At 41.3% G+C, this 24,021-nt stretch overlaps 1 protein-coding gene across 7 annotated transcripts in view; it reads right to left on the reverse strand.

Annotated features, from left to right (window-relative positions):
- cfap65 (cilia and flagella associated protein 65) overlaps nucleotides 1–24,021 on the reverse strand; it is a 218,755-nt gene that overhangs the window by 20,421 nt on the left and 174,313 nt on the right. For 6 of the 7 annotated variants that reach the window (XM_072260976.1, XM_072260974.1, XM_072260973.1 and 3 more), the window contains 7 exons: nucleotides 23,065–23,256; nucleotides 15,708–15,866; nucleotides 13,405–13,548; nucleotides 12,019–12,135; nucleotides 6,606–6,743; nucleotides 4,163–4,237; nucleotides 573–766 (listed from right to left, as the gene is read on the reverse strand). In XM_072260976.1, coding sequence (XP_072117077.1) covers nucleotides 573–766; nucleotides 4,163–4,237; nucleotides 6,606–6,743; nucleotides 12,019–12,135; nucleotides 13,405–13,548; nucleotides 15,708–15,866; nucleotides 23,065–23,256 — 1,019 coding nt within the window. The remainder of the gene's footprint in view (nucleotides 1–572; nucleotides 767–4,162; nucleotides 4,238–6,605; nucleotides 6,744–12,018; nucleotides 12,136–13,404; nucleotides 13,549–15,707; nucleotides 15,867–23,064; nucleotides 23,257–24,021) is intronic. The other variant, XM_072260975.1, reaches the window with a different exon arrangement.

A 24,021-nucleotide genomic window follows, 5' to 3' on the forward strand; every position in this document is an offset into this window, starting at 1 on the left:
CCCTGCTCCAACAACGCCATCTCCGCTGGCTGGGCCACGTACACCACATGACAGATGGGAGGATCCCGAAAGACCTGCTGTATGGGGAACTGGCCCCTGGCAAGAGAGCACAAGGGCGGCCCCATCTTCATTTCAAAGATGTTTGCGAGAGAGACATGAAGTCCCTGAAAATGAACGTCAAGCGGTGGGAGGACTTTGCAAGTGATCACTCTCACTAGAGGCCAGAACTATGCAGAGGTCTAAAAAAAGAAGAGAAGCTGAGGCTTGCTGCTGAAGAAAAGTGCACTCGTTGGAAAAACAGCACCAAGACAACACTGGAAGACAGTGCCTTCAAGTGCAGTCGCTGTAGCTGAGACTGTCACTCCCGTGTGGGCCTTTACAGCCACAACAGACACTGCTCTGCCAACACAGATTGAAGCAAGATTTTCCAGGCGCAGATCCATGGTCTCGCGAGACTAACGGATGCCACCAGACAGAAGGCTGCTGTAATAAATCCTTCAGAAACAGACCCAATTAAATTTAGCAACATCACATGAATGCCATTGCCCCAGGACAAATCAGAGATGTCCTACCTCATGATGTAGTGTTTAGGAACATCGTACGGGAAATTATTTTGGAATTCCTCCATGGAGTGAGCTCTGGCAGTGACTCCCAGGTGAAGCAGGAAGGGTTTAGGCGGTTTGGGTTTCTCCCATAACCCAGGCGGTTGCCTTTCCACATTTCGACCTTCCCATGTTTCTGTGGGCTCCTTAATTGGAGGGAGGGTCTGTCCAGAAATTAGCAAAGTTTCGGCATTTATGACTATTGTATTTTGTGGTAATTATAATTACTTAGTAAACCTTGATACCAGAAGTTGAAAGGTGGCTTTCCCAAATTATTTTTAATTCAGCAACAAGCATCCCATTAGTTTTGTAGCAAAGGTTTATTTCACCTTTTCACAAACAATGCAATATGATATTCAATCATTCAATCTCATAAATCTAATTCATAAGACCACAAAATATAGGAGCAGAATTAGAGCAGTTGGCCCATCGGGACTGTTATGCCATTAAATCATGGCTGATTTACTATCCCTCTCAACGCCATTCTCCTGCCTCCCCATAACCTTTGACGCCCTTTACTAACCAAAAATCTATCAACCTCCACTTTAAATATATACAATGAATTCCACAGATCTACCAGCCTCATGCTAATGAAATTCTTCCTCATCTCTGTTCTAAAGGGATGTCCTTGTTTTCTGAGGCTGCTACCTCTGGTCCTAGACTTCACCAATATAGATGTGGATGTGGATTCTTTCCACATCCACTATACGTAGGCCTTTCAATATTCGATTGGTTTCAATGAGATCCCCTTTTATTCTACTGAACCCCATCAAGTACAGGCCCAAAGCCATCAAACATTCCTCATATACTAACCCTTTCATTCCTGGGATCATTCTCATGAACCTCCTCTGAACCCTCTCCAATGCCAGCACATCCTTTCTTAGAAACGGGGCACAAAACTGCTCACAATACTCCAAGGGCAGTCTGACCAACGCTTTATAAAGTCTCAGCAAAGCATCCTTGCTTTTATATAACACCTGCAACACACACAATATGCTGGTGGAATGCAGTAGGCCAGACAGCAGCTATAAGAAGTAGTACAGTCAACATTTCGGGTCGAGACCCTTCGTCAGGTTTTACACCTGGCCTGGTATCAATCTCCAAAGAATTCAATTCTGCAGGCTCTTCAACTGGTAAGTTGAAGTCTTATATCACATACAGCACACTCGTTAGAGAGTGGAACCAAAATAAAAATTGAAATTGATTTTACACAAGATACTTTGGCAAATGAAGCAAGTTTCATCTCCAGATCCCCACTACCTATATATAATGAATCAATTTTTATTGTAACATCTTTTGGATCGTCTTCTTCAAAGGATGCTGGAATCAGCCTTTGAATATATATTTTAAGATCAAGTTAGATATAGTGTTGATAAGAGGCAGTACAAGAACCTTAACAGTGTTAATGAGCAGAGGGATCATGGAGTCCAAATTCATAGCTCCCTTAAAGTGGCTATACAGTTAGACAGGGTGGTTAAGAAGGCATATGGCATGCTTACCTTTATTAATGGAGGCACTGAATTCAAAAGTGAAGTAGTAATGTTGCAGCTTTAAAAAACTGTAGTTAGGCCGCATCTGGAGTATTGCAGATAGCTCTGGCTGTCCCATTAGAGGAAGCATGTTGAGGATTTAGAGAGGGTGCAGAAGAGGTTTACTAGGATGCTGCCTGGATTAAATGTCATGGGCTATAAAAGGAGGTTGAACAATTTTGGGTTGTTTTCTCTGAAGTAGTGGAAGCCAAAGGGAGATCTGATAGAACAGGGGTTCCCAAGCTGGGGTTTACCAATTCTTTGACTAATGGTAGGGGTCCATGGCACAAAAAAGGTTGGGAACCCCTGTGATAGAGACGTATAAGATTATGAGAGGCACAGACAGAGTAGACAGACAGTATCTTTTTCCCAGGGTTGAAATGTTTAATACCTTTAAGGTGAAAGGGAGTGATTTCAAAGGAGATGTGAGGGGCAAGTTTGTTTGTTTTTTTTTTACACACAGAGAGTGGTGGGTGCCTGGAATGTACTGCCTGGGGTGATGGGAGAGGGAATTTTAAGAGATGTTTAGATAGACACATGAATGTGAGGGAAATGTAAGGATATGGACATTGTGTAGGCAGAAGAGATTAGCTAGGTTGCCCGTTAATTAGATCGGCACAACATTATTGGCTGAAGAGCCTGTTCCTGTGCTATACAGTTCCATGTAAGAGTAAATGATTACCAGCTATAGATGAGAATGCAGAGTTGAGATTACAATCAGATCAATTATGGTTTTACTGAGTAGAAAATTAGGATTAAATGCAAGTGACCTATTCCTGCTCCTATTTTGTATGTTCATATATACCTCACACAAAATGGTAAATTAAATTTGCATGTCAGATAATTTTAATCACTATTTAGTCAACAACCATATCTAATTATAGACAACATAGATAACATAACAGAATAGCACAGCACAGTACGGGCCCCTTGGCCCACAACATTGTACTGACCAAAATAAACCTATTCAACGATCAATCTAACCTTTCCCTCCTACTCAGCTCATAACCTTTATTTTATTACATTCATGTACCTATCTAAGAGTCTCTTAAATATCCCTATTTTACAGCCTCAACCACCACCCCCAGCAGCGCTTCCAGGCACTTACCACTCTCTGTGCAAAATACCTCTGTCATTTCTCCTAAATTTCCTCCACTCACCTTAAATGGATGACCTCTGGTATTGGCCACAGCAATCCTAGAAAAGGCGCTGGTTATCTGCCTTTTCTATGCTTCTTTTAATATTATACACCTCTATCAATTCACTTCTCATCTCCTGTTGCTCCAAAGAGACTTGGATCACTGCACGTTTACTCATAAGACATGTTCTCTAATACTGGCAGCATCCTGATAAATCTTCTCTGCACCATCTCTAAAGCTTCTACTAAGAACGTATCATGTGCTGCCATTGGAGAGGGTCTAGGGGAAGTTCATGAGAATGATCTTGTTAATGAAAGGGTTAATATATGAGGAGCATTTAATGGTTCTGAGCCTGTACTTGCTAGACTTTAGAAGAATGGGTTAGGGGAGATACTGTATCACTGAAACCTACTGAATATTGAAAGGCGTAGATAGCGTGAACATGGAGGGGATGTTTCCTATAGTGAGAGAGTCTCGGCACAACCTCAGAATAGAAGGTCATCCCTTTAGAACAAAGCTGAGGAGGAATTTCTTTAATCAGAGGGTGATGAATCTGTGGAAGCCAAGACACTGGGTAAATCTAAAGCAGAGGTTGATAGGTTCTTGATTAATAAGGGTGTCCAAGGAGGCAGAAGAATGAGGTTGAGAGAGAAAATAAATTAGATATGATCAACTGGTGGAGCAGATTTAATGGGCTGAATGACTTAATTCTACTGCTGTACCTTATGGTCTTATCCATTCCGATTATGAGGCAATCAGAACAGAACACAATATTCCAGGTGCGGTCTAACCAGAGCTTCATGAATCCAAACTTTTTATATCAATGAACATTTCCTTGTTACATACACCTTTGCTTTTATCTCCATTATTCCAGGCTGTCCTTGTTTCTCACCTTGTACTTCATAATCTTAGCATCTGTACCCTTGTGCATCCTCTGAGAAGAAGTTCCTTGAAGGTCTCTGCAACACTTTCAGAAAACAGAAAGGAATGAAAATGAATTTACACATTTGAAAATGGCTATTCAAAAGTTCCCATTTTAAATAAATGCTTCAAATACATAATCTATTTTAGAAATGTTGAACAAGGAAAAAAATTTATTGGATGGCTCGGTGGCGTAGCAGTTAACTTAACACTATAATTGACCCATGTTCAATTCTACTGTTGTCTGTAAGGAGTTTGTACCTTCTCCCTGTGATTCCATAGGTTCCCTCTGGGTGCTCTGATTTACTCCCATATTCAAAGACGTATGGGTTAGTAGGTTAATTAGTCACAGGGGTGTGATTGAATGACATAGGCTCATTGAGACAGAAGACCCTGTTACTGTACTGCTTCTCAAAATAAAAATAATATGAAGGAGACCAGGGTTAAATACTCATAATCCATTCAAATTATTTCATGGGATCTTAACATCCATCTTTCCCTGGACAATGCTTTATCATTTCATCTTAAAGATGACACTTTCACAGTGTAGCAATCCCAGCACAGCACTGCAACATCAGCTGAGATTTTTTGCTGGGTTTAAGCCACAACTTCCTGATTTATAGGTGAGAGTGCAATCCCTCTGTGGACCCACCCAATCAAAAACTGAAGCTGCTTAAAGTTGTTTTGTAAAAATCATAGGAGATATTTCTTCAGAATTCTATTCCAGGTCAAAGGAGGAAACATCATATCACACCAAGATGTTTAGTAGGAATAGAGCAGCCAATTAGCACACGGTAAACACAGATGATGGAACAGGAATAGACCCTTAGACCACAATGCTATCTCTATATTCTCATCAGCCTTTTCTAATTTAGCTTCCTAAAACTTATGCACACTTTCTTTTTTTTTTTGACTAAGTTGACAATCACTGTCATCATCCAAGATTCCATTAACCTGCTTAGGTGTCCTTCCTCCCTAGTTGAAGATGCAAAGTTAAGTGTGGAGGTTTGTTTACCTTTCAGTTGTATTGACTGCAGAAGCAATGCTGTCTTTGATTCTTGGTGAACAGACCACTCTTCAATAAATTGTACCCCGACTTCTACATAAGATTATAGGAGCAGAGTTTGGCCATTTGGCCCATTGAATCTGTTCTGCCATTCCATCATGACTGATTTATTATCCCTCTCCACCCCATTCTCCTGCCTTCTCCCTGTAACCTTGACACACTTACTGATTAAGACCCTATCAATCTCTGCTTTAAATATATCTAATGATTTGGTCTCCACAGCCTTCTGTGACAAAGAATTCCACAGATTCACCACCATTCCTCAAGGGTCTTGTCCAACTAGCTTCCTAAACCTTACATACGCATCTTTTTTCTTTTTGGCTTAGTTGAAAACCACTCTTATCATCCAAGGTTCCATAAACTACCTCCTTGTCCTTCTTCCTTTGTGGAACACGCAAAGGTAGGAATGGAGGACTATTTATTTTTCATTGGTACTGACTGCAGAAACAATGCCATCCTTGATAACACACAAAATGCCACAGGAACTCAGTGAGTCAGGCAGCGTCTATGGAGGGGAATAAAGCCAATTCAGACTGAGGCTCTTCATCAGGACCTGTGTCTTGGCCCCAAACATTGACTGTTTATTCCCCTCCATTGATGCTGCCTAACCTGCAGAGTTCTTCCAGCATTTTGTGTGTGTTACTCTGGATCAGCAGAATCTCGCGTTTATTATTAGTGCATGCTTTGATCTCTTTACTGCAAATCATATGCTGTGTATATGATGTTTACATCATCCCAGAAAGATAGTACTATGGATTATCATGTCTGGGAATACCAAGGAGAGTAGAATCAATGAATAACAGTACCAGATTTGTGACAGGTTCCTTTCCAATAGTTTGTTCAAGGAAATTTCAACTAATTTAGTTCCTGATGTCTGATAAATGCTGTCGAGAATCTATTTGCCAATATGATTTAGTCCACAGTAGAACACAGCCTCATAATAGTCTGTTCCACCATCCACAATCCAAGTTTGGTGCTAAAGTTAACATTCATTTTCAGGTGCACTAAGGCTGCATAGTGGACCAGGTATAGATGCACTGCAATAACTCACCAAGGCTTCTTTGAAAACACCTCCCTCATCTCAATATCTTTAAACTAGGAAAGGAAGGGGTGCAGGCACACAGCAATACCACCATCTGCAGGTTCCCCTCCAAGTCACAAACTATCTTGACAAAAATAGTTCCTTCGACACCACTTTGTCAAAATCCTGGTCCACATAACCCAACAGCCCATTGGGTGTAGCTTCACCTTCTTTTACCAAGGCTGGTCATCAGATAATTAGAGAAGAACAGTGAATACGGGTCTATCCTGTACATAACTGAATGTACAAATGAGAGTCCGTAGGCACCTGTCTTTGGAAAGTCAAGTTTGCATTTTCCTGTAGGCTCTGTTCTGTGATGGTGAATTCCACTTGTTGGCGATCCTTTTCTTTTTCCCATTCCTGGAGTTCCTTCTGGTACTGTGTTACTTGTCGCTTAGAATAAACCTAACAGAGGAGTGTGTTAGTTACAAATTGACAGATTTACAACATAACTCATATTCTACGACTCTGTAACTCATGTTCTTTGTATTTTTTATTCGCACAATTTGGCTTCTTTTGCACATTGGCTGTCAGTCTTTATTTATGTGTAGTTTTTCATAAATTTGATTGTATTTCTTAATTTTCCTGGAAATGCCTGCAAGAAAATGAATATCGAAGTAGTATATGGTGGCATTTATGTACTTTGATAATAAATGTACTTTGACTGGAACACAAGTAGATCATTCAGCTCTTGTATCTGTTCTACCATGCCAGTTAGATCTATCTTCTATTTTTCTCTACTCAAAAATGATTAATTATTTTTAATATTATTTTTATTTATTGACAGGTCAAAAGTAATTTTAAATGTTTGTGCAGGAGCAGACTGGTCCAAGAGCAGTAGAAGATCTACTCCAGTATGTAACTAATAATCTACTGCCTTGGCTTTTTCCCCCTGAATATTCCAGGTTTTATATTTGTTTACAAAAATGGATGGAACATTCGAGGCACTCAGATATTCTCACACGTTCCCCACAAAGTTTCCTCTACTTTTTCAAAATAGTACCCATGAATAGAGAATGCCCAATTTACTGCTAGAAAATGCAGCATAGGAAGCCACCATTGTGTCTGTATCGGCTCTTTCAAAGCCCCATCCAATTAATCCCACTCCTCTCTTTCAATAGACGTGGATGGAACATGAAAAAATGTTTTTGGAGTGGTTATGATCTGAAACATTGATTGTCAGAGTGAAAAAGTAAGAGTCAATCAGGGCTTTCAAAAGGAAACCAAGGAGGCACATAAGGGAAAATAATGTGCAGTCATCGAGTTACAGAGCAATATAGCGCAGATGCAGGCAATTCAACCCAGTGATTGCATGCTGACCTGGTTGTCTACCCAGCTAGTCCCAATTTCCTGCATTTGTCCCATATCCCTCCAGGCCCTTCCCCTCCATGTACTTATCTAAATGCTCCTTAAATAATACTATTGAACCTGCCTCAACCAGTTCCTCTTGCAGCTCCTCCCATATACTCACACCCTCTGCATGAAGAAGTTGCCACTCAGATCCCTTTAAAATTTTCCTCCTCACCCTAAACCTATGCTCCCTAGTTTTGGTTACCTCTATCCCTTTACCATCCGCTAATAATTTTAAATATTTCTATAAGATTGTCTCTTTTTATCTTACATTCCAATGAATAAAGACGTAGCCCAGCCAATCTCTCCCTAAAATTCAGGCCCTCTAGTCCTAGCAACATCCTTGTAAATCTCTGCAGTCTCAAATTTAACCATCCTCCCTATAACAGGGTAACCAAATCTGTTCACAATATCTGAGTGCAGCCTCACCAACAAGTTATACAACTACAACATCATGTCCCAAGTCCTATGCTCTGTGACCTGACTAATGAAACAGGAAATGTGGGCAAACAGGTTGGAAACCAGTATGAGCTTATTTCTACCATCAGGAAGGAGGGACAGAAGGTTTTACACCCACACTAACCAATTCAGAAACAGCTTCTTCCTTTCCACCATCAGATTTCTGAACAGACTCAATATTCCTTTATATTCACTCCCTCAATATTCCTCTATATTCACATTATTTATTTTGTTACTTATAGTAATTTTTTTGTCTTTACGTTGTACTACTGCCAAAAAAACAACTCATTTCACATCACATAGGACAGTGATAAGATGTTTAAATCTGATTCTGTATGGACAAACAGCTTCCTGTGATGTAATGTCCATGTGTTCCACACGTCTGTTTCAGATAGAAACAGAATTAAGCCATTCAACATATCGAGTCAGCTCTACCACTCCATCATGGCTTATTTATTATGCTCCTCAACCCCATTCTCCTGCCTTCTACCCATAACAATTGATTCCCTTACTAATCAAGAACCTATCATCCTCTGCTTTAAATATACCTTTAAATAGACTTGGCTAACACATCTCTCTATGGCAATGAATTCCACAGATTCACTACCCTCTGGCTACAGAGGTATCTAAGTTATCAAACTTGGCAGCAGTTAGAAACTGACATACTCTAGGCATTGACTTGGCACTGCACAGTTCATTTTACGTCAAGTATAGTTTATGCTAATTGATGCTCTTTTTGTGAATGTTATGTATCTGATGTTATGTGCCTGTGATGCTGTTGCAAGCAGACTTTTCATTGCAACTGTGCATACGGGTATTTGCACATATGGCAATAAACTACATCAGTGTTTCAAGATCAGATACTGGTCTGGAAGTTGTTGAGGAGCTGGGTGATGCCAGAAAACAATGTTATTTCTTATGTACAAAGAGAATCTCCTACACATTAGAAGTATTAGAAACATGAAAACATAGAAAACCTACAACAAAATACAGGCCCTTCGGCCCACAAAGCAGGGCCGAACACGTCCTTACCTGAGAAATTACCTAGGGTTACCCATAGCCCTTTATTTTTCTGAGCTCCATGTACCTGTCCAGGAATCTGATAAAAGACCCATCGCATCCGCCTCCACCACCATCACTGGCAGCCCATTCCACGCACTCACCACTCCCTGCATAAAAAACTTATCCCTGACATCTCCTCTGTACCTACTTCCAAGCACCTTAAAACTGTGGCCTCTCGTGTTAGCCATTTCAGCCCTGAGAAAAAGCCTCTGACTATCCACACATCATCTTGTACACCTCTGTTAGGTCACCTCTCATCCTCTGTCGCTCTAAGGAGAAAAGGCTGAGTTCACTCAACTTATTCTCATAAGGCATGCTCCCCAATCCAGGTAACATCCTTGTAAATGTCCTCTGCACCCTTTCTATAGTTTCCACATACCTCCTATAGTGAGGCGACCAGAACTGAGCACAGTACTCCAAGTGGGGTGTGACCAGGGTCCTATATAGCTGCAACATTACCTCTCGGCTCTTAAACTCAGTCCCACGAATGATGAGGGCCAATGCACCGTATGCTTTCTTAACCGCAGACTCAATCTCTGCAGCAGCTTTGAGTGTCCTATGGACTCTGACCCCAAGATCCTCCACACTGCCAAAAGTCTTACCATTAATACTATATTCTGCCATCACATTTGACCTACCAAAATTAACCATCTCACACTTACCTGGGTTGAACTCCATCTGTCACTTCTCAGCCCAGTTTTGCATCCTATCAATGTCCTGCTGTAACCTCTGACAGCCCTCCACACTATCCACAACACCCCCAACCTTTGTGTCATCAGCAAATTTACTAACCCATGCCTCCACTTCCTCATCCAGGTCATTTATAAAAAATCACAAAGAGTAGGGGTCCCAGAACAGATCCCTCCATGCAGAATATGACCTGTCTACAACCACTCTTTCCTTTCTGTGGGCAAGCCAGTTCTGGATCCACAAAGCAATGTCCCCTTGGATCCCATACCTCCTTACTTTCTCAATAAGCTTGCAATGGGGTACCTTGTCAAATGCCTTGCTGAAATCTATATACACTACATCTACTGCTCTACCTTCATCAATGTGTTTAGTCACATCTTCAAAAAATTCAATCAGGCTCGTAAGGTACGACCTGCCTTTGACAAAGCCATGCTGACTATTCCTAATCGTATTATGCCTCTCCAAATGTTCATAAACCCTGCCTCTCAGGATCTTCTCCATCAACTTACCAAGTAAGAGAGACTGGCAATTTTACTGCTCCTTTCTTAACCTCAGGATGTTGTAAAATGCTTTATGGACAATATTTAGTACTATTATATTCACTGCAGTAAGTTAGAAAACATGACTGCCATTTGAGTGACATTTGACTACTGATCCTGGAAGTCTGGATCCTGCACATTGGAGTCTCCATTCCAGGATTAATCACTCTTTATTACATTGCAAGTTGCGGCATTGCCATTTGAGTGTAGCATAACAACACATACAAAATGCAGGAAGAACAGCAGATCAGGCAACAAAGTGCTGTAATAACCAATTTCCCCTGGGATCAATAAAGTATGACTATGACTATGACTAAGGAGCACACACAAAATGTTGGAGGAACTCAGCAGGCTAGGCAGAAACCCTTCAGCAAGACTGGAGGAAAAAAAGCGGAGCAGTAGATATAAAAAATGGGGTAGGGAAGAGAGAAACACAAGGTGATAGGTGAAACTTGAAAGGAGAGGGATGAAATACAAAGCTGGGAAGTTGATTAGTGAAAGAGAGAGAGGCCATGGAAGAAAGAAAAGCGGGGAGGAGCACCAGAGGGAGGCGATGGGTGGGTTTTGGCCCGAAACGTCGACTGTACTGTTTCTAAAAATGCTGCCTGGCCTGCTGAGTTCCTTCAGCATTTTGTGTGTTGCTTGGATTTCCAGCATCTGCACATTTTCTCTTGTTTTTGAAATGTGCTATAAGGAATCTTGCAGGCTAGCCAGAAACATCGACTGTTTATTTCCCTCCATAGGCACTGCTTGATCTGCTGAGATCCTCCAGCATTTTCTGTGTGTTGTCGCTATTTGAGTATAGCACAGTGCCACAACTTGCAATGTAGTCAAGAATGGTTAATCCTAATATGGAGACTCCAATATGTAGGATTAAGAGAGGCTTCAGAGGGTTGTAGACTCAGCCAGCTCCATTACAAGCACAAGCCAAGCCTCCCCACTATCAAAGACACCTTTAAAAGGCAATACCTGAAGGCGGCAACGTCACCACCCAGGACATGCCTTCTTCTCATTACTACCATCAGACAAGAGGTACAGGAGTCTGAAGAGACACAGTCGAAGTTTGAGGAACAGATTCTTCCTCACCACCATCAGGTTTCTGAATGGTCCATGAGCCCATGAGCACTATCTCACTATTCCTTTTTTGCACTATTGACTTATTTGTTTTTGTAACTAATGTAATTTTTCAGTTTTGCACTGTACTGCTGCAACAAAACAACAAATTTCATGACACATGTATGCAGTGTTAATAATCCTGATTCTGATTCCAATTTTCAGTGACATTGGGCTTTGAATTCCCCTGTTCTTTGTCAATACAATAGTCTGAGATCTTTTAAGTATACCTTAGCAACCACAAACCACCAGTTTGTTAACTCAGTTAGAAGTCAGCGCTGCCAACAGTGGGGCATTCCCTCAGTTTGGCACTGGGATGGCTGTTTCTGGAAAGAAATTCAAATCTACAGTAACAGCCAGGACCACTCCAGAAACAATCAAGTACAACTCCTGAAAAAGGCAACGCTGAACATATCACTCCTCTGACTGGGGCTTAGTTTCCAAGTTCTTATGAAAGAAAACATTACCTCACAAATAAGATTCAGGTCATAGAAGCAAGGAGTTTTATGTGCCCTCAGTGTGACAATGCAATGTGTGCTGTCCCCAGGATGAAGCATTCCAGAGATAGGAACAATACTCAATACCTATTAAAAGAACAGGTAAAAATTAGTAGACTGTGAAGTCACAGAATAATTCACTCCAAGGCTGCCAGTTGTACAACTAGAGTCATAGAATCCAAGAGCAAAACAACACCGAAAACAGGCCCTTCAGCCCAGCTTGTCTGTTCCCACCGAGTTGCCTAACGAAGCCAGTTCTATTTGCTTACATTTGACTTGTATCCATCTAAACCCTTTCCTATCCTTGTAACTGTCTTTTGGATACTGTAATTGTTCTTGTCTCTACTACTTCCTCTGGCAGCTTGTTCCATTCATGCTGTGTGTGAAAAATTTGCCCCTTCAGATGTTCTGTATCATAATTGCTCGGGTGATAATTCTGGAACTACCACAGAATTGTATGCCCTTTGCAACCAATATACAACACTTATCAGAAAAATAAAGCATCACTGCCCAGGTAGAAAAGGTCTAAACCTTGTTGCCTCAGTAAGGCAGCCAGCATTATGGAAGTCCCCACCCACCTCTCTTTTCTCCTCTCTTCTACTGGACCAAAGATACAAAAGCTTGAAAGCATATACCACCGGGCTCAAGGACAGCTTCTATCCTTCTGTTATAAGACTACTGAATAGTCCCTTATCATGGTGGACTCTTGACTCCACAATGTACCTTGTCATGGCCTTGCACATCATTGTCACTGAGCACTGCACTTTCTCTATAACAGTAACACTATATTCTGCATCTTGTTGTTGCTTTTCCCTTACTTTTTTTTTTCCCCAAGAGATACAGTGCAGAACAGGTCCTTCCGGCCCAATGAACCACATCACCCAGCAAACTACCTATTTTAAACCATGGCCCAATCACAGGACAATTTAGAATGACAGATTAGCCTACTAACTGTTACGCCTTTGGACTGTGGGAGAAAACTGTAGCACCTAGAGGAAACACACACACACACACACACACACACACACACACACACACACAGGAGGGATGCACCAACTCCTTACAGATGACAGCGGAATTAAACTCTGAATTCTGATGCGCCAAGCTGTCTAGCATCACGCCAACTCCTACACTACTGTGGCTTTCCAACTACATTCTACCTCACTGATGTGATGAAATGAACTTTATGGATGGCATGCAAAACACACATTTTTCATTGCACATTGGTACATGTGACAATCATAAACTAATTACTAATATATAGCTATTAAATATAATAAAGACAAAGCCAAATTTTACTGCTCCCCATTTTAGTTGGATTATCCTATACTCTGGGCAAATTGGTAGAACGTTTACCTCATTAATGTGCACTGATGTCGAATGCCAGCTGTAAGTGATGTCTTCTGTCTGAGAAATGTTGCACAGGAAGATGATGCGGCTACTTTTTGTAAAGACAGGAACATTTCCAAAAGAAATCCGCTCTTCTGACAAAAACATCAGCTACAAGGAATTCCAAGATATTAAAAATATCTTTTGCTTACAGTGGTGCAGAAATTCTCCAGTACACTAGCCAGTGACTGTTCTTTATAAATATAAACACACACTGAAAATTAACTCAAGTTCATGAAACATCATGGAAAACTACAGCACAGAAACAGGCCCTTCAGCCCATCTAGTCCAAACCAGCTAGGTCCCATCTGCCTGCAACCAGACTATAGCCCTCCATACCATAAAAAGAAATTGATGATCATGTACCATGGGGTGGCATGGTAGCATAGCGGTTAGCATAATACTATCACAACCACAGTGACCCGGGTTGAATTCCCACAGTTTGTACAGTTTTTCATAATTTTCTTGTACTTGCTGTAAATACTTGCAGCATAGCAGTGTAGCAGTTAGTGCAATGCTATTGCAGCGTTAGCAACCCAGTTACAATTCTGCTGCTGTCTATAAGAAGCCTGTACAATCTCCCCATGTTCCTGTGGCTTTCTTCCAGGTGCTTCTGTTCCCTCCCATCATACAAAGACATTAGTAAGTTAATTGGTCACATGGGGCCAGACGGACCTGTTACTGTGCTGTAGCTCTACATTAAAAAAAAACTTAAATTTAATTTAAATTACAATTAAGAGCTAAAAGGCCACAGAGAAAAGTGCTAAAGTGAATGGTGTTATTTATAAATCTTTGTACCAACTCATTTACTGAAGAATTGCAATCAAATACTGTGCAATCATCACCAAAAGTCCACAAATCTTACCTTTTGCAGAAGCTAAAGTCATTGATGAACAACCATCGATTGAGACCTAGGACAATGCCCCAAGGAAGCAATTTAGACAACTATCTAGTGATTCTGAAGACATTACGAAGAAGGCACACCAGTGTCTTTACTTTCTTAGGAAGTTAAGGAGGTCTGGCTTGTCAACAAATACCTGAACAATCTCTACATGTGTACCATTGAAAGTGTCCTGACTGCTTGTGTCATGATCCGTATGGCAACTCGAAAGCACAGGAAAGCAAGAAACTGCAGAGAGCAGTGGGCTCAGCCCAATACATCAGGGATACATACTTCCCCACATCAGGAGTATCTACAGGTGGCAATGCCTAAAGAAGGCAACATCCATCATCAAAGATCCCCACCATGCCATGCCATCTTCTCACAGCTACCTTTGGGACAGAGGTACAGAAACCTGAGGTTCCAAACGCTCAGGTTCAAGAACAGCTACTTCCCTTTAACCATTTGTTTCTTGAACCAACCGACACGGCCCTACTCACTACAGTTTCGCAAGACTATGATCACTTTGCACTAAAATGGACTTTGTTCATTTGTTCAAATTCTGTTCCTTCTTGTCAAAATTGTGTACAATGTATGTTTAATATGTTTTTTCTCATGATGTTATGTGTCTGTGCTGCTGCTGCAAGTAGATTTTCATTGCACTGTGAATACAAGTAACTGCAGAGGACAATAAACTTGACTTTGATTAATTTTGCAGTCTGAATTTGGTGCCTAGTTCAGTGCCAGATAGTCTGCTGGTATTATACTACATAGTGAGAGTGCTACAGCTGAGTGGCTTGGAACACCAAGCACTTGAAAATCAATCACATTAGATTTGAAGTTAAACACAGTATCGAGCAGGTAGGGGAAGGGCAGAGAATTTCCTCTGAAAGGCATTAGTGAATCAGGTAGTCAACCTTAATAAAAACAAATTTTATTCTTTAATTTTAAAAAGCACTATTTCAGATTCTTATCTGAGTGTAAATTCCACGGATGCCAAGATGAAGTTTAAGATCCAAATGTATTTGTCACACATACATCAAAACATACAGTGAAATGCATTATATGCATTAACAAATAACACACCCAAGGATGTGCTGGAGCAGCTAGCAAGTGTCACCACACATTCCAACAACAACATAGCATGTCCACAATGTTCAGCAGAACACAACAAGCCTCATTCTTCACTCCCATCCAAATGCACACACAGTCCAGAACTGGTCTCCAGATTTAGGCCTGCAGACACTAGGCTTCAACAACCCTCTCCCCCACACAGTGGATTTATAGATGAATTTGAACAGTGGGGGATATAGATTGTTAGTCCACACCTTCATTATCACTCCTGTGACAAGTTAACCACCGCACCCCCACTATCCAGTGTGTGTCTCACCTGCCCAAGTACTGGTGCCCGTTGAACACCTGGGGCCCCAAAGTAAGAAGATGGATCATTAAAAGAAGCACAGGCACCCAGAATGCGCTTGTCATACCCAATACCCGTGAATGTCACCAAAGCAGAGTCTCCATTCAGGATGTGGATAGGGATATTCACCTGTGACAGTAGCAACCAGAAACACAATTAGTTAGAAGAGATACAAAATCACAAAATATACAGTCCCTAATTCACAAAGGGAGGATAACGTGCAACTCTGAGAGTCATGTTAACATAGCAGTTAGCGTAATGCTATTACAGTGCCAGCAATTAGAAGATCAGGGTCCAATTCCCACCACTGCCGGTAAGGAGTCTGTATGATCTCCCCATGACCACGTGGGTTTCCGCCAGGTGCTCCAGTTTCCTCCCGTATTCCTAGGACATTCATGTTATGGTTAGTAAGTTGTGGGCAAGCTATGTTAGCTCCAGAAGCATGGCAACACTTGTGGGCTGCCCCGAGCACATCATAAGCAATGACACAAATGATGCATTTCACTGTTATGTTTCAATGTTTCAGTGTACATATGACAAATAAAGCTAATCCAAAGATTAATATTAGATTAAAGATTTCTTTAACCTTCTGTTAGAGTGGGCTGCAGTAGTTAATTTGTATTAATATTCTGTTAGAATACTGTTTAGTTCAAAACACACATGACAAGTCAGACCCTGATGAAGAGTCTCGGCCCAAACTATTTCTTCCCCTCCTTAGCTGCTGCCTGACTTGCTGAGTTCCTCCAGTATTTTGCGTGTATTGACAATTGAAAAATTTCCTTAAAATTTATTATTTCCTTAAGCCATATTTTCTATGATAATAATCCTGTGAGATGTTCTGGACCATGTCATGTGATAAAGGTACTCTATAAATGTTAGTTATAGAGTCATAGAGAGATACAGCATTCAAACCTCCAAACACCTATTTACATGAACCCTGCATTAATCACATTGTTTAATTCTCCCAACATCCTCAGTAACTCTCCTGAATTTTACCATCCACCTTTCCAGTAGGGATAATTTAAAGAAACTAACTAATCTACCAATTTGTACATAAATATGGGAGGAAACTGGAGCACTGGGGAAAATTCATGTGACTACAGGGAGAACGTACAAAGCCCACATAGGAAGCATAGGTCATCAGGATTGAACCTGAGGCCATAAGACATAGGAGCAGAATTAGGCCATTCAGCTCATTGGATCTGTTCCATCATTCTATCATGGGTGATTTATTATCCCTCTCAACCCATTCTCCTGCAGTCTCACCGTAATCTTCAATACCCTTCCTAATCAATAACTTATCAACTTCTGCTTTAAATATACCCAATAAATTGGTCTCCACCTCTATCTGTGGCAATGAATTCCACAGATTTAGCACCATCTGGCTCATGAAATTCCTCCTCATCTCTGTTCTAAAGGGATGTCTTTCTTATTCTGAATCTGTGCCTTCTGGTCCTAGACTCACCCATAAATGGAAACATCGTCTCTACTTTCACTCTATCTAGGCCTTTCAATATTCAGCAATTTGCAATGAGATTCCCCCCTCATCCTTCTAAACTCCAGCGAGGACAGACTCAGAGCCATCAAACACTCCGCATATATTAACCTTTCATTACTGGGTTCATTCTCATAAACTTCCTCTGAATGCTCTTCAACAACAACACATCTTTTTTTACATATGGGGCCCACAACTGCTCATAATATTCCAAGTGCAGTCTGACGAATGCTTAATAAAGCCTCAACATTACATTGTTGCTTATACATTCTAGTCCTCTCAAACTGAATGCTAGCATTGCACGTGCCTTCCTTACTACCAATTCGACCTGCAGCTTAACCTTCAGGGAATTATGCACCAGGACTCCCAATTCACTTTGCACCTCCGATTTCAGAACTCCCTCCCCATTTAGAAAATAGTCTACACCTTTATTCCTTCTATCAAAGTACATGACACTTCCCTACACTGCCTTTCATCTGCTACTTCTTTGCCCATTCTCCGAATCTGTCTCATTCCTTTTGCAGACTCTTTGCTTCCCCTACATTTTCTGCCCCTCTGCTGCATCACCTGGGTCTCTGTACTGGCTGTACTTAGTTGCCATACTAGCTGCCCTGTATTGAAGTCACAGTAGGTGATGTGTAAATGGGATGATTGCAGCTCTTCCTATTCTGACCACATTTGCTATGATTTTCACACCGAGCTGAACAGCTCGGGGCATCAGAGTTCAGAGTTCAATTTCGACGTCATCTGTAAGAAGTTTGTATGTTCTCCCCATGCAGTGCATAGGTTTCCTCCCACAATTCAAAGGCATACCAGCTAGTAGATCAATTGGTCATTGTAAGTTGTCCTGTGATTAGTCGAGGGTTAAATAGGTGGGTTGCAGGGCTGCACAACTTGGTGGCTTGGAAGGGCCTGTTCCGTACTGAATCTTTAAATAACAAATAATTATTTAATTAAAAGGAAGCCTTGGAGGTGGGCACAATTACAAGAGTTAACAGAGATTAAGCCAATATATGGAATGGAAAGGTTAAGAGGGATATGGGCCAAATGTTGGCAATGGATCTAGCCTGCTTCTGTATTGTATAACTCCAAAATTCAATGATTTTCAGAAAGCTCTATTAATTTTTCTTATGGTGTCTCTTTTCTCTTCAAGAGAACTAATTAGAGTATCTCAAGGTCCTTTTCAAGGTTTTGATCTTTGCTTTAATCTAACTGCCTGTTGGTCATTAGTTTCATACCACACTAATGTTTCTCTTTGAGTTATATAAAATCATGAGAGGTATAGAAGAAAAGATCAAATACCAGAGAATGAAAACAAGAGATTTTGCAGATGCTGAAAAATCCAGAGTAACATACACAAATTGCTGGAGGAACTCAACAGGTCAGGCAGCATCTATGGAGAGGAATAAATGGTTGTGTTTCAATCCAAGTCCTGATGATGGGTTTCAACCCGAAATGTCAATTGATTATTACTCTATAGATGCTGCCTGACCTGTTGAATGCCGAAGACTTAATGGGCTGAATGACTTAATTCTGCTCCTATATCTTATGGCCTCATGGCTTCAATCTTGACCTATGGTGCTGTCGAAGTAGACTTTGCATGCTGTCCCTGTGTCAATGTGGATTTCCCTTAGTGCTCCAGTTTCCCCCTACATTTATGTGTACATTGGTAGGTTAATTGGCTATATGTCTGTGAGGCAACTGTTTTTTATTGCGCCTGTGTATATACGTACTTGTGCAGATAAAGAAAAAAATATAAAGATTAGCTTTATTTGTCACATGTACACCGAAACATATAATGAAATGCGTTGTTTGCATCATCATTTGCGATGTGCTAAGGTCAGCCTACAAGTGTCACAACACTTCTGGTGTCAACATAGCCTGCCCACAACGCTAACCTGTACCTCTTTGGAATGTGGAGGAAAACAGAACACCCAGCGGAAACCCACACGGTCAATCTCTTTACAGAGAGCAGTGGCAATCGAACCCTGATCAGTGATTGCTGGTGCTGTAAAGTGTTTGCACTAACCGCTATGCCACCTGTGCCATATTCAAGGTAAATGCACTCAGCCTTTTTTCCAGGGTTGAGGATTCAGAAATTAGGAAATAAAAGGAAAAAGATTTAAGAGGAACATTTTTACACAGAGCATGGTAAGAATGTGGAATCAGCTACTAGAAGAAGTGGTTGAAGCAAGAACAATAACAACTTTTATAAGAGAGCTGGCCAGGTACATGGATTGTAAAGAGTTAGGTTATACTGTAGATAAAACACTGGCGAATGTGACAAGCTTGATTGGAGCATCTTGCTTGGTATGGACCAGATGGGCTGAAGGGTCTCCTTCCATGTTATAATACTCTATAATTCTATCAATTTATCATTCCCATGGGCAGCTCAGGTTAAAATCAAGCCTCATATATGCCATCTTTTCATTCAACTCTTCATCTCTGCTATCATCCTCAAATAATTCTTTTCACTTCTGACTTTTCTGCTAGTCACAAGTCATGCTCTGTTTATTTACATACTTTAGGAAAAAATGCAAAACGGCTCCAGCCTCAATCCAACGTTCAGCTTTCAAAAAATATTCGTCAAATTCTGGTTTTGGTCTTGAGTGAGGGGAAATGCAGTCGTAAATGTATAAACATGGGCTGCTGTGGCAAGCCTCACATCAGAAGCACTTATCAGACATTCAGCCACAGGCCAGAGGTCCCAGAGGAGGTGGGGGAAGGGCACAATTACTTTTGCAACCTAATTCCCGGTCTTCTCACATAGCACGCACACTCATGGCCAGGGTGAGGATTTGTAAATGGTTCACAGTCAGTTTTGATTCATATTTTCCAGGAATGTGATTTTCAATTTATGTTATTTAAAAAAAAGCCAGAATATGTATTTCATTTCCCACCAAACTCATGAGGGGACAAGAAATGCTGAAAAATAATAAACCTAACACAACCAAGACTTTATTCCTCTGTTTAATTCCAGACTTTGGGTGCCAGAAATTTCAACTATTGACCAGTGTTGTTTTACCCATAGGAATAATATTAATTTAAATTCTGTAAAATTAATCGCTTTTTCACACAGAATTTATAGTTTTAGTTTGCATTGGTAATTTAATCTAATTTTAATTTGTTGACAAAAATACTTTTACACTATGACTCTACATTCTGCATTTTAGCTGATGGAAACAAAATTCTTTTTATATGCTGCATTAGTACAAAATGCAAAGTTGTCTGGTACTTAATTACTCTTATCTCTGATTAAAATAGTGTTAGCTAAAATGAGGTAAAGGTATTGCCTTCTGCCTTGGAGACTTGAACACAAACTTTTAACGGGCTCCTCAGTGAAGTATCAAAGTGCCCACATCTTATAGCTATGGTGAATACTTTAAGCAAAGCAATCCCAGATAGAAGAGTTTCATCAAAGAACTCTCCTTAAATAGGTGAAATAATATTACAGAAATAAAGTTAATATTAAAGAAGCAACACACACAAAATACTGGAGGAATTCATCAAGTCAGATACCATTTATGGAGAGGAATAAACAATTGATGCATTGGGCCGAGACCCTTCATCAAGACTGGAAAGGAAGTGGGAGGAAGCCATCATAAAAAGATGGAAGAAAGGGAAGAAGTACAGGTGGCAGGCGGTAGGTGAGATCAGGGTGATGGTTTCCTCCTCTTTCCCTTTCTCCCATGGCCCACTGTCCTCTCCTATCAGATTCTTTCTTCTCTTGCCCTTTAACTCTTCCACCTATCCCCACCTACCTTCTTCATAACCTCTTGCCACCCACCCACCTTCCCCCTCAACACGTAACAAAAAATGCTGGAGGAACTCAGCAGGCAGGCCAGGCGGCATCAATGGAAAAGACTGCAGTCAACGTTTCCTGCCAAAACTCTTCAGCAACACCTTCCCCCTCACCTGGTCTCACCAATCGTCTGTCCCCACCTTCTTATTCTGGCTTCTTCCTCCTTCCTTTTCAGTCCTGATGAAGGGTCTTGGCCTGAAATGTCGACTATTTATTCTCCTTTCCACACCCTCTTATTCTGGCTTCTTCTCCCTTCTGTTCCAGTCGTGGTGGAGGCTCTTGGCCCAAAACATCAACCGTTTGTTCCTCTCCATGAATGCTGCCTGACCTGCTGAGTTCCTCAGTATTTTTCTATGTGTTTACTCTGGATTCCAGAGTCTACAGAATCTGTTGTGTTTAATAATAAAGAACCTTTTTCCAGTATCTGGGTTTTTTTTATTTTTATAAAATTATTTTTCCCTTGATCACCATACAGATTTAACTAGTCATTTTTGCTGGTTATAAAACTGTGCTTTGTATAAATAACGTACCATACCTCTACGCTAATATAGAAGGAGTATTTGATGCTCTTGGACCTGTACTTGCTGGAGTATAAAATAATGAGGCGGGAATCTCATTGAAATCAATGGAATATTGAAAATCCTAGATAGAGTGCAAGTGAAGACGATGTTTGCTGGAGTGAGGGAGTCTAGGACCAAAGGACACAGTCTCAAAATACAAGGGCACCCCTTTAAGACAGAGATGAGGAGGAATTTTTTTTTTAGGCAGAAGATGATGAATCTGTGGAATCATTGCCATAGACATCTGTGGAGGCCAAGTTATTGGGTATATTTAAAGCACAGGTTGATAGTTTCTTGACTAGTAAGGGTGTCAATAGTAACAGGGGGAAGTTAGGAGAATGGGGTTAAGAGGGATAATAAAGCAGCCATGATGGAATGGCATAACAGACTCAATGGCCTAATTCTGCTCCTATGTCTTATGGTCTAATGATGATGTGTCGTGAGTGCTTCATTGGTTATAACGTAAACACAAAATACTCTGCAGATGCTGGGGTCAAAGCAACATTCACAACACGCTGGAGGAACTCAGCAGGTCGGGCAGCATCCACGGAAATGATCAGTCAACATTTCAGGCCGGAACCCTTCGTCAGGACTGAAGAGGGAAGGGGCAGAGGCCCTATAAAGAAGGTGGGGGGAGGGTGGGAAGGAGAAGGCTGGTAGGTTCCAGGTGAAAAACCAGTAAGGGGAAAGATAAATAAAGGGGTGGGGGAGGGGAAGCAGTAAGGTGATAGGCAGGAAAGGTGAAGAAGGAATAGGGGAAAGCACAATGGGTAGTAGAAGGAGGCAGAACCTTGAGGGAGGTGATAGGCAGCTGGGGGAGGGGACAGAGTGAAACTGGGATAGGGGAAGGGAGGGGGAGGGAATTACCAGAAGTTGGAGAATTCTATGTTCATACCAAGGGGACGGAGATTACCTAGATGGTATATGAGGTGTTGCTCCTCCAAACTGAGTTTGGCCTCATCATGGCAATAGAGGAGGCCATGTATGGACATATCCAATTGGGAATGTGAAGCAGAGTTGAAGTGACAACCGGCAGGTCCTGTCTATTGCGGCGGATGGAGCGGAGGTGCTCGACGAAGCGGTCCCGCAAACTGCGTCGGATTTCACCGATGTAGAGGAGGCCACACTGGGAGCACCGGATGCAATAGATGACCCCAACAGACTCACAAGTGAAGTGTTGCCTCACCTGGAAGGACTGTTTGAGGCCCTGAATGTTCGCAAGAGAGGAGGTGTAGGGACAGGTGTAGCACTTATGCTTACAGGGATAAGTGCCAGGTGGGAGATCCGTGGGGAGGGACGTGTGGACCAGGGAGTCGCGGAGGGACCAATCCCTACGGAAAGCGAAGAGGGGTGGAGAGGGAAAGATGTGCTTAGTGCTTGGTTATAACATGCTCTGGGATGTCCTTGAGATAAGAAAAGACACTCCAGGACGTGATGGTCTTTTTCTTTTTTCTCTGGATGTATACATACCGTATAGGATTTAGCCTCCAGTGGTGAGAAAATCCATTCAATGTTAGCAGTCATCCCTGCCTTGATTTCTCCACGAGGATTCAGACACTGAAAGATTGGATGGTTATAGTTCTCCTCCTGGATGCTTTTCAGAGAATCCAGCTGGATGTCATAAATCACTCGCACTGAACCACCATTATACAGCTCGTAAATCTGTATTGAGTTATAAACACAAGGGATTAACACACTTCATATTTACACTCTTGTAATCCACTTCAAAAATGGATATTGCAGCTCTGGTTAACGGTATTGCAGGTTGAACTGCATAACATCCTAAACTGCCCCATCCCCAACATTCCCTTTATCGGCCTATTGAGCATATGTATCATTGTGGGCTGCCTTCTCACACAAAATGGCAACCAAACAAACTTTTCATGGCTTATTGGAGAACTCCTGATCATCAGACAGCTTCCCCATCACTCTTAACCCTCAATTCCAAGTCAAGCCAACCAACAAGTAGAGCTTTAAAATAAACAAGAATGGGTTAAGAAAGTGAGGAAGAAATTATTTTTTGATGCTTCAGGGATTTTCTCCTGGGTCCTGGATACAGAAACAAGCTAGGGACTAACCTATAATTCCCATCCATGGACTCTGTCTACAATTAATCACTGTCTTGGTAAAGCAGCCAATACAAGTAGATATCTTAAGGGCATTAAGAAATTCTTAGATAGGCACAAAGATGGTAGAAAAATGGAGGACTATGTAGGAGGGAAGGGTTAGATTGATCTCAGAGTAGATTAAAAAGCTGGCACAAGATTGTGGTCAGAAGGGGCATAAATGTTCTGCAATGATCTATGTTCTATAATCAATGCCCCTACCCACACTTGCATTTCCTCTCCTCCACTGTCCCTTCAAATTTTCCTGCACACATAGCCTTTGTTGCCACACTACTGGAATTTTCATTAAAGTGCTGCATAG

This window comes from Mobula birostris, chromosome 6 (genome assembly GCF_030028105.1).
Source record: "Mobula birostris isolate sMobBir1 chromosome 6, sMobBir1.hap1, whole genome shotgun sequence".
NCBI classification, from domain to species: Eukaryota; Metazoa; Chordata; class Chondrichthyes; order Myliobatiformes; family Myliobatidae; genus Mobula; species Mobula birostris.